At 46.5% G+C, this 16,581-nt stretch overlaps 1 protein-coding gene across 2 annotated transcripts in view; it reads left to right on the forward strand.

The window, feature by feature from the left end:
* FBXL18 (F-box and leucine rich repeat protein 18) overlaps positions 1-16,581 on the forward strand; it is a 38,654-nt gene continuing 22,073 nt past the window's right edge. For both annotated transcript variants that reach the window (XM_075058443.1, XM_075058442.1), the window contains exons 1-4: positions 1-213; positions 1,420-1,620; positions 2,514-4,054; positions 6,895-7,113. In XM_075058443.1, coding sequence (XP_074914544.1) covers positions 13-213; positions 1,420-1,620; positions 2,514-4,054; positions 6,895-7,113 — 2,162 coding nt within the window. In that variant the 5' untranslated portion in view covers positions 1-12. The remainder of the gene's footprint in view (positions 214-1,419; positions 1,621-2,513; positions 4,055-6,894; positions 7,114-16,581) is intronic.

Below are 16,581 nucleotides of genomic sequence, written 5' to 3' on the forward strand. Positions count from 1 at the left end.
GCCACGCTCAAGATGGCGGCGCCGGGCGGCCGTGGGGACGGCGGGGGTGTGGCGAGCCGCGGAAGCCGGGTCATGGCAGCGCCGGAAGAACCGTGCGGCGGCCGGGCCGGCGGGGAGCCAGGCCGGGACGCGGCCGGTTTGAGCGGTGCTCGGGGGAGGCGGCGGCTTCGGCGGCGGGACCGCGCGGCCGCCGCCATGTTCCGCTGTGGAGAGGTGAGCCGGGGCGGGAAGGGGCTCTTCTTCCGCCCCGGCCCCTCGGAGGGCCGTTAACCGGGGCTGTAACGGGGCTCGTCTTCTGCCGCCGTCTCCCTGGGCTGGGGCTGTGGGGGGAGCCGGGCTTCCCCCCTCAGGGATGGGGGTGAGGCGAGAGGGGCTGGAGCCGGCCCCGCGGGCCGTGAAGGGGCTCAAATGGCGGCGGTGGTGCCGGCGGCCCCTCTCCCCGCGGGGCCCGGCCCGGGCTGCCCGGCGGGGTGGGGAGGCCCCGGGGAGCCGGTTCCTGAGGCGAGCCTGCCGCCGTCTAACGGGGCTGGGTACGGGCGCCGAAATCGCCCTCCCCCGGGGTGCTTCTGTGGGGGTTTTTAGAGGGGCTGTGATGTGGGACCAGCTCCCTCCTTCCCTTCAGGGGATGCCGTGGCATTAATGCCAATTTGAGCTTTATGAAAGATGGTATGAAAGTCCCAGCCGTCCCCCAAAACCACCGTCATCGCGGTGGGGTGGGCTGGGGGGGGGTGTCCCTGCACTGCGGAAGGCCGTGTGCCTCCTGTTGCCTTCTTGTCAGGCGGTCCTGGTGGCTTTGGGGTGCCCCTTGTCACCCCAGTGTCAAAGGAAGGGAGCGTGGGGTGGAGGAGCAAAGGGGTTCTCGTGTCCCCTTTGGAGCCCAGCTGTCAGTTTTTTCATGTGGTTAAGGTGTAAGCATGTTGCACAAGAGCTATGGGTGATACGGTACTGGACTGCAGTTTCCTTTGTGTGTATTTATCTATGTATCTCTCTCTCTTTATGGTTATATAACTCTTAAGGTTATTGCAATGGATGGCACTTAGAGGAAAGATGTAGAAGGAGACTGCTGCGTTATATTTAGAAAGAATCAGGGACAGTCACTTTTCCCATTGCAAAGTAAGGCGCAAAAGTGGAATGAACATAAACATTTTTTTTCCTCATTCTAAAGCAGCCAACAGTGAAAGAGCAAGTGAAGGTACTGGGGCTTTTTGTGAAGTTTTGCACTACCTCCATATTGTCTTCTAAGGGAAAGCTTTCGGTTTCTTCATGCAGATGGAATTACTTAAAGATCCAAGCATTTCTGTTTTGTCTCACTTTGTAAACCCTTATGAGACTCGGTATCTGTTTTCTCACAAGCTTTGCTGAAGTTTCTGAGCTCGTAGCTTTTCTTTTTTCTTTTTTCTTTTTTTTTTTTACCCCCAGGAGATCATAAGTGGGGAGAGTGAGGAGGAAACTAATGGTGTCAACTTGATGGAGTTCTCAGATGAGATCCTTTTGCACATCCTCAGCTACGTCCCTTGCACAGACCTTGTCCTGAACGTCAGGAGAACCTGCAGGAAACTTGCAACGCTTTGCCTTGACAAAAGTCTAACCCATACAGTTATACTTCAGAAAGACTATAAGGTGGGGAGAGTAGCTTGTTTCTTCTGTTAGCTATGAAGACAAATCTGGCTTCTGAAAAAATGCCAAGAAGTAGAACTTTCCAATGTGTCTGCTTAAATGAAATGCTCTTGAACTCTGAAATCAAATAAACAATAAACTGTTTTATAAAAGCATTTGTTTTCCAGAATGCTTTGTTAGAACAGCTCTGTGCTCCCTTAGTTATATAAAATACGTTCAGTGAAAACTATCTTCTCTGTGTTTCTGGAAGCTAAAATTAAAGTAGATGTGACTTTCCTTTTGTAGCTGTGGTTGTGTACAGTTATCATTTTCTCAAAATACATTTTCCGTGTTGTTGTGCAAAAAAATCTTGTGCATACTGCTGTCAGGCATGCAATCAGCTAAGCCAGAAATTGTATATATGTTACAACAAAAATAAAGCTTGGGAATGAAGGGTGATACGTTTTATGAGGACTGTATCACCAAGTGCAGGCAAGGGGAAGCCTCTCACTCATTTCCAAAAGAGGAAACTGGATGAAGGAGAATGGAAACATTCTTCTTTCAATTTGAGTTTCCGTAGATAGCTAGTTCTGCTGAAATAGCTTTGCTTTTAGAAAATGGAGATGGTCCTCCATTCCACTATCATTTGCTGAACAGATTTGGCCTCACAGTCAGTAATGCAGAACTGCCCAGAGTGAGAAGCTAAAGGAGGTGTAATCTTAAGAGTCCAAAGCATGGCAGACCAAGCGAGCAACCAGCAGTGTAATAATTCTTAGACTGTGCTAGCATCCTGAGACCTTTGGATGAGACACGTAATCTAAGTGCTAACCACTGTTATCCCCATCATCAGATGGGAAACTGAGTCAGTACACACCATTGCTGTATATCTCATTGAATCTGGTTTTGTTTGAGTACAGGTAAACAAAGACAAAGTGAAGCAGCTGATGAGGGATATCGGAAAAGAGATTTACCAGCTGAACATGGCTGGTTGCTATTGGCTGCCCAGCTCCACTATTGATCATGTAACACGGTGCAAGAACCTGGTAAAACTGAACTTGTCTGGGTGCCACGTCACCTCTCTCCGTCTCTCAAAGATGCTGTCCACGCTCCAGCACCTGCGCTCCTTGGCGATAGATGTAAATCCAGGTTTCGATGCCAGTCAGCTAAGCAGTGAGTGTAAAGCCACTCTTAGCCGTGTCTTGGAATTGAAGCAAACTCTTTACACGCCATCATATGGTGTCGTTCCATGCTGCACTAGCCTTGAGAAACTGCTGCTTTATTTTGAGATCCTTGATCGCTCACGAGAAGGTTTTATGCTCTCTGGGCAGCTAATGGTAGGTGAGAGCAATGTGCCCCATTACCAGAACCTCCGTGTCTTCTATGCCAGGCTGGCTCCTGGCTACGTTAATCAGGAGGTGGTGAGGCTGTACTTGGCGGTGCTAAGTGATCGGACACCTGAGAACCTTCACGCCTTCCTTATTTCTGCCCCCGGTAGCTTTGCAGAGACGGGAGCCACTAAAAATCTCCTGGACTCTATGGCTCGAAATGTACGTCTGGATGCTTTACAATTGCCCAAAGCCTGGATTAATGGCTCTGGGCTCCTGCAACACTTGAAGTTCAACAACCCTTTCTACTTCAGCTTTAGCCGATGCACCTTATCTGGTGGTCACCTGATCCAGAGGGTTATTAATGGTGGGAAGGATCTTAAAAGCTTGACCAGTTTGAATCTCAGTGGCTGCGTTCACTGTCTGGCTCCGGAGTCCTTATTTCGAAAAGCGGAAGATGACATTGACAGTAGCATTCTGGAAAGCCTGGTAGTGTCTTGCTGCAACCTGAGACACCTCAACCTCTCTGCAGCTCACCATCACAGCTCAGAAAGCATAGGGAATCACTTGTGCCAGCTTCTGTCCAGGCTAAAGCACCTGCTCTCATTAGCGTTACCGGTTTGCTCCATCACAGATGTTGCTGCAAATGTGGAAAAGCCTCCCACGGCATCTAATTTGGTGCCCCAAACGTTTGGAAGGAAAGTTCGGATTGGGATACAGACTTATCCAAGGAACTTAGCAGACCAGGCAAATCAGAAGATAGAGTCTTCAGTATTCTGGGCTCTGATGGGAAGCCTCCGATTTTTGGAAACCTTGGAAATAATTGGGTCCAGTTTTTCCTCTGCCATGCCCCGCAACGAGCCAGCAATTCGGAACTCGTTGCCTCCTTGTGTCCGGGCACAAAGCGTGGGGGATTCAGAGGTGGCTGCCATTAGCCAATTGACTTACTTGCAGAGCCTCACCTTAGCACAACTGCCAAATATTCTTACTGGCTCTGGGCTTATTAACATTGGATTGCAGTGCCAGCATTTGCGGACTCTTTCGTTGGCCAACCTGGGCATGATGGGGAAGATGGTCTATATGTCTGCTCTCATGGACATGCTGAAACACTGCAAGTGTTTGAGAGATCTCAGGTGAGGGGCTGCTGTTGAACATCTCCATTTTGTTTGCAGATGTCCAGAAATGTAGTGCGTGGTTGATTGTGGCTAGTCTTAAAACTGTGAGTGTTCCTGTTCTGGTCAAAAGTAGCTGCAAGGACTTGAAAACTGGGTGTTTTCCTTCCTGAGTTGTGGAGCATGGGAAGGCATCGCATGCTGTCCTTGAGGGCTCAGGATATGCCCTTTAACCAGTGTTTTAAGAGCAAAAAGTCTCTATGCTGCAACTGCCTTCCTTTCAGATAAGGAAGAGTGGATGCTGCATATTTGGGAGCTAGCAGCCTGTCAGGGCCAGGTTAAATAATACATGCCTTTGCTGACTTTTTGGCTCTGCGTACACGCACATCTCTTAAATTTCCAGGAAGGGACTCCTACAATGTCTAGGTAATGTAGAGCTCTCCTCAGATTTCCCAATGAGATATTTTTCTCCCTTCGGTTCGTATTAAAGTCTTGCCTTTTTATTTTTTTTATTTCTTTTTCTTTTCTTGATAATATATTGAAAACATTCCAAATTTAGAGTTTGTCCTGTTGGCGTTCCTCTCCTGGTAGGATTTAAAGGGTCCTACCAAGGATCTGATCCTAAAGGGTGCACGAAGGAGCTTCACAGTAGCCCAAATGTGCTTATGAAGGCAAGGGGCACGAACCATGATGGTTTCCTTGCGCCAGTCTATATGAACACAAATGTTATTACTTTAGAAAGATGCTTTTTTCCTTCTTTTTTCCCTAAATCAGCTTCTGTTGGTGAAACTGCTAGACCTGTCAGTCCCATTGTCATCCTCTGTTCACAAATGGGTGTAAAATGGCTAACAGTAGTAACAGCAAGGTCACTCCTGTGATCACAAAGACAGTGTGACTAAAATTATTGCTCATCAGCTGAGACTGGTGTTTGTGTGCATGTTCCTGATGCATTGCAATGGCGAAGGGAGCCAGGGTGGCTACAACACCTCAGGAGGGTTTTAATTTTCCACCACTTCCCATTTCTAACAGGCAAGGAGCGTGTTGGTCTCTCATCTAAGGGATGGCAGCTTAATGGCTTGGGTCATGTGAATGTATCTTTAACCTTCAGGAGACTAAACAGCCACGGAAGAGCTAAGATCTGGCAAAGGAGGTTTGGGTGTGCAATGTTGCTTCACTCTGTCTAGGCCCTGTAGTTTCCAGAGACTTTGAAATGGAGGCCAAGAGCAATAAAGATGGGAGGCAGCGTAGAGCCTTGAATAAAGGATGAACAAGGGTGTCTCCTTGTAACAGCCAGGCTTTTCGATGTAAGCTGTCATTGTTCTTTCCTGAGTAAAGTCTAAGGTTTTATATAGGTTTAAGAGGATTTTAATGTTTAGCACTTCCTCCTGATAATGTAGTTTCCTTTTCATTTGGCTAATGCTCTGCTGCTTCTACCTTTTTTTCCCCTCCCCATTTTCCGGGCTGAGAAACTAGTTCAAGGGGATATTCCAAAGCAACATTGTCATCTAGCGAGTGAAAGGCAGTATTGCAAGTATGGTTGTCGCATCACGGAGATTAACCTAGAAACCTGCTGTAAGGTTGCAGGAGATTCAGTGCTTTTTGTCCTGAATTTACAGTGCACCAATAACGCAGTTGAAAAACTCAAGAGGCTTCCCATCTCCTTAATATTAATTTTAAGCTATTACCCAACGTGCTTATGGGCTGTTAGGATCTCTTCAGGCAAGGCTGCCTGACAGGCAGTCACTGGCTGAGTCTCTAAAGCAGAATTTATCAATTAACAGGATTAAGTTGCTGAGATATCCCTGCGTACTACAAAAGCCCATGCAGAGATTATCCAGATCAGGTTGGGACCAACAGCTTGTTATCACCTAATGGATTAACCTTCTTGGAGCTCTTGGCCTTGCTGACCCAATGACTGGGATTCCCAAGTGCTCTGTCTTGTAGTAAATCTCCACTAAGCAGATGTACTCTCCTGGTGACACCAACCCTGAGCAGGTTCTGCTTCCTGCAGACTGGTTTCTGTGAAGGAGTCATCCAGTTATGCTGCTGGTTAAAACATAGACCCCCTTGTTGGTCAGGTATGGCTTCACCATGTCGTTTTGTTGTCCTGCTCTGGGCTGTGACCTAAGGTTGCGGATAGCCGTGATAGAGGATCCCGTCTCTCTTCTCTGGGCCAAGTGTTTAAGATAAAGGTTGGATTGATGATGGTTATTCTTCCTGTGGGAGAGCAGTAGCTTTGATCCTTTGCCATCCTCTTACCGGAGAGCGCTGGTTGTGGTCACTCTCTTGGCTCAGAGGCCCAGGTTCTGCATCAGCATGCGTTCATTGTGGATTTCTCATGCCTGCTTCTCTCTAGGCAGTAAACTGAAGATGACTAGTTTGATCAGTGTTGGGTGCACTGGAGCAGTTAAGTCCTTAAATCCACATCAACTGCTCAGTGGATATCAGGTAGCAAAAACCAGGCTGTGCTTGTCATAAGACCAGAATGGATCTGCTGGTCAGACCTAAGGCCCATCTTACCCAACATGCTTTGTGGAAAACTTGCAAAACCAGGTTTACTCCCTGCGGGTGCTGGAATTCTGCAGTTTAGGGCCTTTCTGCCTCTTTGTGTCCTTGTCCTTGAGCACGCACTGTTCAAGAGTAACTAGCAAGCAAGAGCTCTGAGCTTGCAATGTCGGGTTTGTTATACCATACCGCTAGCGCAAGCAGGTAGAAGGTTATCGCATGTGTAAGTGAAACAGATGGTGGGGGACACTGGTTGCTCCATTTGCCAGCCCCCCATGAATGTGTTGTCTTCCCTCTTGTCTGAAAGTGGCCCAAGCATGAATTGCCCATTGACTTGTTTTTGTTTATTCTTGCAGGCTGGAACAGCCATACTTCTGTGCCGGCGCCCAGTTCTTCCAGGCACTGAGTCATTGCTCCTCTCTCCAGCGGCTTTGCATCGTCTCCCGGAGTGGGACTCTGCAGTCTGACGCAGTGATGTCATTCATGGCCAACTGCCTTGAGGTCATCATGTGCCACATGTTTATGGGAGAATCTCTTACCGTTTGCAAAAATCTCCAGCAATCTATTGTCCGGAGGTGAGTGCAGAAAGAGGTTGATGTGGGATTTCTGGAGCTGTTGAAGATTTATCTCCATTTCCTTGCTTGCCAAGGTTTATATGGCTTGGAGCACTTGTTCCAAGAAGCTAATAGGTACTGTGTAACTGCTTGGCACATGAACTAGCCTCTTATTTTAATAAGAGTGAATCAGTGAAATATTTGAAGGTATTATATGAATTTTTGATTCCATTCCCACCCATGTTCTCTGCAGTTCCGTTGGCTGAGTTGAAGTTCTGGATGTAAAGCTCCATCATAAATCAAATGACACTTTTTGTGTAAACAAAACATCTGCCGACATTTTAAGTACTGAAAGATTTGACCTTGAAGCTTTCCTCCTTTCCCACAAGTGACTAAGATAATTCTCTGTCCTCTAATCACTTGTAAATGTCACTTACTGATAATCCCCTGGCAGCGCAATTCAAAGCCTTTAAAGGGTTGTTGTGAAGGGTTTTTCTTGGGGGGGGAGGTGTGGGATTGGGGGGAGAATTGGTACAAACTGCCTTTGCACGTTTGGCAGTTCTTAAATGCATTTTGCTTGGCCCCTTGCAGTGTTCTGAGGCTCACGTGGTGGGAAACGTTTGTGTGTGAGCCGTGAACTGCATTTGAAAAGAGAGCTTTTAATTATGCTTGGCATTTTGAAATCTTCTAATAGTGGCAGTCATCTTACAAAATATTTCCCATGCAACAGACTTTCTATTATAATTTTTTTTTTCTATAAGGCTTTTTCTCCGCCTTCAGTCTGTTTTCTTTGTCACCTACTGTTGCTTTGCCCTGTTAAGCTCTAATAAAAATTTCAAATCACACGGCATTATTACTGCATCCTAAAGGGTGCTCCTCCCCCCCAGCCTTTCTCCAGCTTCAAGCTGACTTATTACACTTGGCTTGTTTCCGCAGATCAAATCCAGAAGAGCCTATGACTATATTAGCTACCTACCAAACTGCACACGAGATTGTTTGTTACTGCCTGTAAAAGGCTCTGTGTCCTTCTGGGATAGTGATTGTTGGAAACATCCAAGTAAATTCCTTGTGATGTGACAAGGATTCTTTGAGTTTGTTTTTCACAGGGCTTCATATCTGTAAAAACATTTCATGGTTGATTTCAGTTGTGCTTTGGGGATCCTTAGAAAGGACCAAAAATCCGCAGCTCCCATTTTTTATTTTGCCCTCCCCTCTGAGATGCAATTGCAGCACTGGCCAAAATTTTAATGTTCACGTACTGAGCAGAAATACGCTGTTCTGCAGTCTTTTCTTGCTCTTTTTCTCTGTTGTGGACAGATTCTCACTACATTCTGTGCCTCTTAATAATTTAAACCCTGGGAACTTTCTAAAGAGCAGCTGATGCCTCGTGGAAATGTTAAAAAATATTTTTATATTTAGCAACAGTTCTGGCTGTCATACTATTTTTCTTCTTTTGTATTTTATTAATAGAGAAGTTTGTATGAAAACAGGATTTTTTGAAGTGCATTTTTTTTTTTTTCCTCTGAAGAGAGCATCTGCTCCCACTGCAAATTCTATACCTGAAGTCATAATCCTCTGTGACATTGTAATTGGTGGCTCTGGAAATGATTTTGATGTCACGTAAGATTATGACTTCAGGAGGAGGATAAGCAGTGGGAGCAGATGCTCTCCTAAGCAACAAAGATCCCGTTCTCATGCAACTGTCTCTAGTAATAAAATGGAAGGAACAAAATACAGAAAATGATTTGTAAGCAAAGCCTGGAGTCTTCCATGAGCCATCAGTGGGTCCTTAACCACGTGACTTTTCCAGTGTTCCCATTCTCATCCTTGCACAAATGTGCCTTCAGATGGGGTCAGAAATTGACTTTCTCTTGACTGCATTTTGTCTGCTACTCCAAGGGCAAAGAGACGTGCAGTAAAATCCATGTGTGAGCTAGTTCATTGCTTAAACCTGTGGATAAGGCTCTAATTCACACAGCATGTCTTCCTCTAAAAATGTGCTGCTAGTGTCTCTTTAATCCAAGTTTCAAATTGGAAGAGCCCATTGGGTAGCAAGTTTGAAGTTACATATCCTTGTGCCAGAATGAAATCAGGTGATTTATCCTTTTTTTATTATTATTATTTGTTTGTTTGGAATATGTGCAGATGCTGCGTGTGCGGGCAAAACATGGAGAGTGGATGGGAAGAAGGAGGCGAGAGGAGGGAAGGCAAGGCTGTGAGCCTTTCTTTGTTTGCTCCCTTTCTTGAGCCAGGGGAATTGATCCATATTCCTCAGGTCCCATTAAGGGTTAGAGTTCCTCTTTTAGGGCTATGGAGATGCTCTTGTTTAGGCTGAGAGCTGCCAAGTGATTGCTGGTCTTGAACAGGGAGATGGGGACAAAGTGACTCTCATTGTCCCAATGCTTCTAAAAAGAGAAGAAAAGCAAGTGGGAACTGGAAAGGCCTAGGGCTGGGCATGCAACACTAGCTTGCTGCAGGTGGTAGAGCTGGGAGGGCTTGAAAACGCAATCTAGTCCAGTGCAATCCTTTTTCAGATGTGGATGCACAGGAGGGTTTGGATCACAGAAGAGGCTGGGACCGATTCAGGGAGAACAGACTGGTTTCAGCTGCGCAGTTGTACTGGAAGATGGTGTATATACAGGGTGTGGTGATGGGAGCTTGGGTATTAAATCTCCTGCATCACACTGATGGCTTAAAGCCTGAACTGATTCACAAACTCTTCCCTTTGACTGTAAAATAAGGTTAGTATTATGTATTTCTGTTCTACTGGCCCGAAAAGAGAGTTGTTCTTGTGTCTGTTAGTCTTGTGACAGCTCTAAACCAGGCCCTGTGGTGTCCATCTTTCTTGTGGGCATTTTTCTGGTTGAAGTTTGCTGCTATTCGGGACAAATTAGTTTATGCATTTAAGTCATTAAAAGCCTCTGATTCAGTTCTGCCTCTTTTGCAATGAAACACACTAAGCAGAGCAGCACTCATCTTGGAGCCCTCATCAGCAAACAAGAGGCTTGCAAGGGCAAGGTCTCCTCTGAGCTTTAGAGAAGACTGTTTCCCTCTGGGCAGATAAATCATTGCAGTGTTTTTCTTTATTCTTTTTTCTTCTGTGTGAATGGGAGGGGTAATCTCCTTTATGGTTCAGGGAGATACTCTGTGCACATAAGAAGGGCCTAGTGGTTAGAGTGGGAGATGTGGCTTGAGTGATCCATATCCACTTCCCTGATCTTCCTCAGATTTCACATGTGACAGTGGTCTAGTCTCAGTTTCTCTGTAAAATGACATTTTTTTTCCTATCACATGGTGCTCAGCTGCTGCCGCTGCCACACTTCAGATAGTAGCGGATCTAACGAACACAATGTTTTCCCTTTTATGCTTGGACCCTAACTTTGCCAAAGTGCTTCTCCAAGCGCATGTTGTCTTTGTTTAAGTAACTCTTCTGTTAAAACCACTGCAGTGGTAATTCCAGAAACACTAAAATACCACAATTCAAGGACGCACGGTTGTAGGTTCAAGCGTGACCCCGGATGTGTTGCTGTGCAAAGAGGCTTCTTTGCAGAAAAGGGAGATTTGCTTGTCCCTTTTGGGCTGAGTTGCTGTGCTGGGATTCTTTCTAAATGATTGCAAAGAGCCGTGTATGCAAAGCCCGGTCTGGGAGGACCGGGCTTCGAACAGCTTTCCCCGAGGGTTTCCACACTGTTATTTTGTGAAATAGTCAGTAGATGGAGCTGTGACCTATGGAAGGTGTCCCACTGCTTACTGATGTGTTGCATGCTAAATAATCGTATTTACACGCCTGTATTTCTCTGCCCCAGAAATCTTGCGGGCAAGGAATTTGGATGACTTCAGGATTGCACAGCTACATAGCGTGGTTAGTGGGTACTTCACAAATGTGCAGGAGAAGTTGCTTTCCTGGTGAAGCTTACCAGCAGAAAACAGGCTGGGAGAGGGGATGGGAAATGCTTTGGCAAATATCCCCTTGGCCTCGAAGACAGGTTTTGTTTCCAGTGTGTTCCATTAGAATTTTGTTGGTTTTAGCTGAAGTGTTTAGATAGCTCCTATCATTGTAATGATTTCAAGGACTCTACAACACCAGACAATACAATCCTGTGAAAAGTCCTTGAAAACACACCTTGGAAAAGATTAAGAAAGCAACAATAAAAAAAAAAACAAAACAAAGCAAAACAAAAAAATCTCTGAGAGCACGATGTCATTAGGGATTCTTCATACATGGGGCGAAAGTGTCAAGGCATAGAGGCGAGTTGTGATTTATAGAAATGTAATCCAAGTTAAGCCACGGTAGAGAGCGTGGTCAGCAAGCGAAAGATCGTGGTGCAGCTGAAATATGTTTTGGAGAGGTGGGTGGGTAGCTGGGCTCAGCTGCTCATGTCTCCCAAAAGCGCTATTGTAATCTCCTGGGGTCTGATAGCTGCTGGGAGAAGGTGCAGAGGGCTGGGGCTGACAGGGGTCCTGGTACAGCATCCCCCAAGAGCTGTGGGGTCAGAGTGGGGAATGGGCAGTCCTAGCTCAAGCTCTCTGCCCCTTTTCCCCTAGCCATGCTGGCTACCTGTCTCCAGCAAATGGCTTTGCAAAGCGAGTGTGCTACTTGGGTGACTCTGAGGCTTAACCAGTGCTAGAAAGTGCAGAGAATTTTACAGTTTTAGGACAACCTGCCTGTTCTGGGGATCCAAGACCTGGAGAAAGAGAAACACTAACTTAACCTTCCTTCTTCTGCCTGTGTCAGGTATGAGCACTGCTTAGTTTGAAGTGACATTCACAATAGGACTCCTGCCACTTTCCAGGAATAGCTATTTCAGTCTGCATTAGATCTTACTATTCAAGCTTCTGTAGCATTACCTAAATTTTCCCCGGCTTGTTATTGTCCTTTTTTAACATGAAACTCTTGGCTGGATCTTACCTTTTCTTAAACTGCTGATTCCAGTGGCCCTGTGTGGCTGTGAGAGCCATGATGCTCGCTGAAGGGATGAAGCACCCTCCTGGGATTCAGTTGCAGAAATAGGGCTTCCAGGTGGGAGCATGGGGGTGAAACTGAGTATTTGGAAAGGGCTGAGTGAGCCAGTCCCTCTCCTGGCATTTAGCACAGGACTGAACTATCACAAATAAATTTTCGCTCACCTCGGAGCTAAGTGTTCCCCCCTCCCTGGTTGCTATTGCCCTGGATATCCCTGCAGTATTCCTCTTGCCTGGATTCTCATTGTGAGCTTGGCCTCAGAAAAGCCCTTTTGGGTAATCCTTTTTACTGTTAGATTGGGTGAGAGGCGGCTGTTAGGACAGTAAGCGAGTGCAAGATCATCTTTGAATTCAGCAGAGTCCTCCAGCGTCCCTCCTGCACTGCCCACCTGACTGCTGCAATTGTATTGACACTGCAAAAAGCTGGTATTACCACCTAGGGCTTATTTGAGATTTTCAAGCTGTTTTTGCATCCCTTCACCACCTTCTCTTCCTTCTGACCTTGAAAAAGTCCCTCTCAGTACACTGCTGGCTTTTCTGGATCCCAGAGCCAGCACGGTAGCTGCCAATCCCACTCCGCTAGCCTAAGCATGTTGTGGGCTCAGGCCCTGCGTCTGATTGCAGAAGACTTAATGTATCGCTAGGCTGGTGTAGTGAATCATTAGCATCCTGTTCCAGCTTTCATTGTCTGTTTCATTTCCTGCTCTTGGAAACCCCTGAATCATTCTGTCACAGACTGAATAACAAACTGCATCCTTGTCAGCTTGCGTTACCCAAGAATTCCTCGGCGGGCTTGGCAAAGGCTGACTCTGCTTGAGGTGTGGCCCGGACACCTTTGGTCTACCAGGGTTGTTGTTTATGGGTGGGTTCAAATACTTTACAAGCCAGCACGGCTTGTGGGACCATCCCCAGTTTGGCATATTAATGTATCTTCTTTTGGGGGTACTAACATACCCCCTTCTTAAATGCATTCCTGCGGTTGACCCAAATGGCTTGTTCTAACTGCTAGCTCATGTGTTTTGAAGGGAATTCAGTCCTGAAACCTTCCTTAGTGGGTAGATTGGTTTGTGCATGAAATAGGTTTCAAGAAGTGTCCTCCCCTCTTTCTTGGCTGAGAAATAATATTGGAATAGTACTGTCGTGCTTTCTCTTCATGAGAGTGTAAAAGGCTGAACGGAAGCATTAACTGCAGCTTTAAAGCATTTCCATAGTAAAATAAATCTAATTGAGCAGTTATTGCAGTAGCTTTTTAATTTGTGGAAGAGATTAGGAAATAACTTTCAGCTTGCTCTGGCAGAGCACTCCCCTAGGACGTGTCCTGGGCGCTCTGGCATCGCTCTTTGGGTTCTTATTCCCTCCCCCTCTAATTGTCCGGTCACATTTGACTGATGCAGAGTTCAGCTGGCAAAATAATGCAAGAACCTCAATCTGCAAGCGTGTTTAATATAAACCTCAGCTCACAGGAGAAGTAGCGGAGTGTCATTCATGCCTTACAGAGAGAAACCACAGTAGAGAGATGTAATTTGCCTCTACTCGGGATGAGTCTGACATGTATTGCTCCTTCCCCATGACATGATGCACTGGCAGAGGATGCTGCATTGAAGATAATGGGAGAGTTGGCAGTATTGTGTGCGAATGACTTCCAGAGTCCCATCTACACCCCTTTTTCTCAGATTGGAGGATGTAGTGATGGGACTTAAGGTGAGGGGAAATTGCAGGCCTTGGGAGAATGCCCATTTGTCCATGTAGACATGAGGGGATGGAAGACACCCTTAAAGGAAAACACTTTACGGAAGAAATATCTCATTGTGTGGAGTTAAGAGCAACCTGACGAATCCCAACAGCTTTCCTCTGGAACTTCTGAAGTCCGTTTCTGAGGTTAGAAAATGAAGTCTGCTCAGCACTGGTACTCTGGCAGGGTTGGAAGTGAGAATGGCACTAAGGAATGGGTCTGCTTTAGAGTCAGTGTGTGGAGGCTTTGGACCCCTCTTGAGAGGCTTCTGAGGGATGAGCGGGGGGCAAAGGTCCTCCCTGCTCACAGAGGAATGGGCCTGGGGGAATCGCACCTGCAGTTTCTTTGGCATGGCTGGAAGATGCTCTGGAGAAGCTTCATTTTACACTATTGGCAGTCACTGTAAGCAAGGAGAGCTTTTGCAGTTCCCCGGTACTGGGTTGAGGGCACGGCCAGTGGAACAAATTTTAAGTGTATGTCTGGCCTTCCCTTAAAAGATGAGAAAAGTGTGTGTTTGTACGTTGGGTCATGCCACTTGTCAGCTGCTCCAGCTTGTCCTGGCATTTCCTCTGTTCTACTGAGCCATGCTTCAGGGACGGGAGTTTCCAGCCTGGCTCAGGTATGCTGGCTGAAGCTTTCAAGACAGATGCCATATTTGAACTTTCAGATGTGAGCAAGTCTTCCAGTGAAAACAGACTTCTGCTGTCCCTGGTGGAGGATTAACAGAGTTTTTGTGCATGTGGGCAAAAGAGCTGTGTACATGGCAGAAAGTGACTTGGTCTGAATGCCCTTCTCTTGAGAAACTCGGGCCTCTCCAGGAGCAGCTCACCAGCCTGTGGGGGAAGTCTAAGTGGAGGGGGGAGAAGGTGTGCAACTGCAGCAGAGACTGAGTTGCTGCTGTGAGAGTCATGCAAACCACAGTCTACATCTCCTCTGTTCCCCCAAATCAAGCTTCTCCTGGTTTCCTTCCTTGCTTTTCTTCTTTAGAGCCACTTGTCCCATAAGCTCATCTCAGCTTGTGGAGTTAAAAAACGTGGCCTTGATCCGCTCCTGATATGCCGTATTTCCTCATTTTATCTGGTGTGTGCTGCTTTTGTTGCCAGTGCTTAATTATACCACCTCGTGTGCCCTTATTCCCGCTTGCCAGCATTTGTGAAGTGGGATGTGCTGAAATGTCTGAATTTGGCATAGGGCTTTTCTTAGGTTTCTCTGGAAATCTCAAGGGGAAATACATTCTGCAGTCCCAAATACTGCCTTGTCCTTTCCTTTCCCCGTAAGGGAAGGTAAGTCTGAGCAGCACCTAACACAGTGGAGCTGTCGTCTTCTGGGGTCTGTGGTGCAGAGAGTTGCAGGGGGGGCATAATCCATCGCTACAGGCTGGCTGGTGAGGTTCTCCTCTGGCTTTGGGCTGCCCTTTAGCTCTATCAGCAGGTGGAGTCCTGGGGACTCACTGGCCTCTCTGGAGAGGTATGTCTGAAAACACACACTGAGAGTGTTTGCCAGGAGATAACTGCATTCCAGGGAGTGACTCTTTTGTCTTGCTAAAATCGAGGAAATCTGATCAAAGTGCAGCCTTGCTTTAGACTTTTTCTCTTTCTTTTTGACTTTGTCCCTGACCTACATATTGGATCCTGCCACGCTGGTTGGAAGTAATTGAGACGGTAGTGTTAGGCTATTTACCAAGCTGTTCACTTGAAAATAACCTTACTGCGTCCAGTCCACACCTGTTCTGGGATAATTTCGGAGACAAATAACAAAGTGTCATTAACCCTTTCAGTCACATGCAACCTGTTCAAGGTCTAACTGTAGAGTGAGGTTATACCTCTGCTGATGCCAGGAGGAATTTGTGACACAAGGTGCGCTTCGCTGTTTGTTTCCCAGCTCCATGGATGATTCCGGCCAGCTGCTGAAGTCAGGGCCACTATGTGTCCACATCCAAATGAGGACACTTCAGAGACCTCCTTGTAAAAGTTCCTGCTGGGTGGTTGTTGGTTTGGTGTTGAGTCTAGTGGACCAGAGGCTATGCTGGAAAATATGTGTGTGGGGGGGTATTTTCTTTGTTATCCCAGTGGTTGTTTCTGATTAAAGGATCTGTTTTGAAGGGGCTGCTAGTCAGTTGCCTAGAAAACTTGCTTTCATTTAATTAATCATGATGAGTTTAGTCTGGAGGTTTTGTAGGGGAGAGCAAGCAAGCATATCCTTGGCTTTTCTCCCTTGGAAAAAAAGCAGGGTTTCATGTCTGAAACTGCAGCTCTTTTGTCTCCCCAGGTTGACATCCTTCTCTGTCCTTCGGGTTTTAATTTTACAAGCCATGCGCTTGCAGAGGTAGATCCAGTTTGAAGTCCATCCAGGTGTGGAATGAGGAAAGAACCGTCAAGAAGATTACAGGAGCTATTCTGCAACTCATTAACTCAATCTCTTCCCCTTCTTGTTATCTCCTCCCCATGCCTGGGGCCTTTCAAACTAGTGCTCTAAGTGCTTCTCACTTAATCTAGCCCACCTGGACAGGTGTATGAAGAAAGGAATTGCCTTCCGGGGAAGGACTAAAGGAGCATAGATTGCAGAGGGAGTCTGCTTTTGGGAACTGCTAATCCCAGTTTAACATTATGACAGCTGCTCGTTAAAATCAGGGTGTTTTTTAACAGGCAGTTAAAGGAGAGGCTTTGCACGCACATTTAGCTGAGAATAATAGTGAACCATGTGCATTTGATTTTTTTTTTTTCTTAAATCACGCAAATTGTACATGGAAAGAATTCTCCGGCGTCAACTTGCTGGGGTATGGAATTTACAAGGTT

Source organism: Buteo buteo, chromosome 27, assembly GCF_964188355.1.
Source record: "Buteo buteo chromosome 27, bButBut1.hap1.1, whole genome shotgun sequence".
Taxonomy (NCBI): Eukaryota; Metazoa; Chordata; class Aves; order Accipitriformes; family Accipitridae; genus Buteo; species Buteo buteo.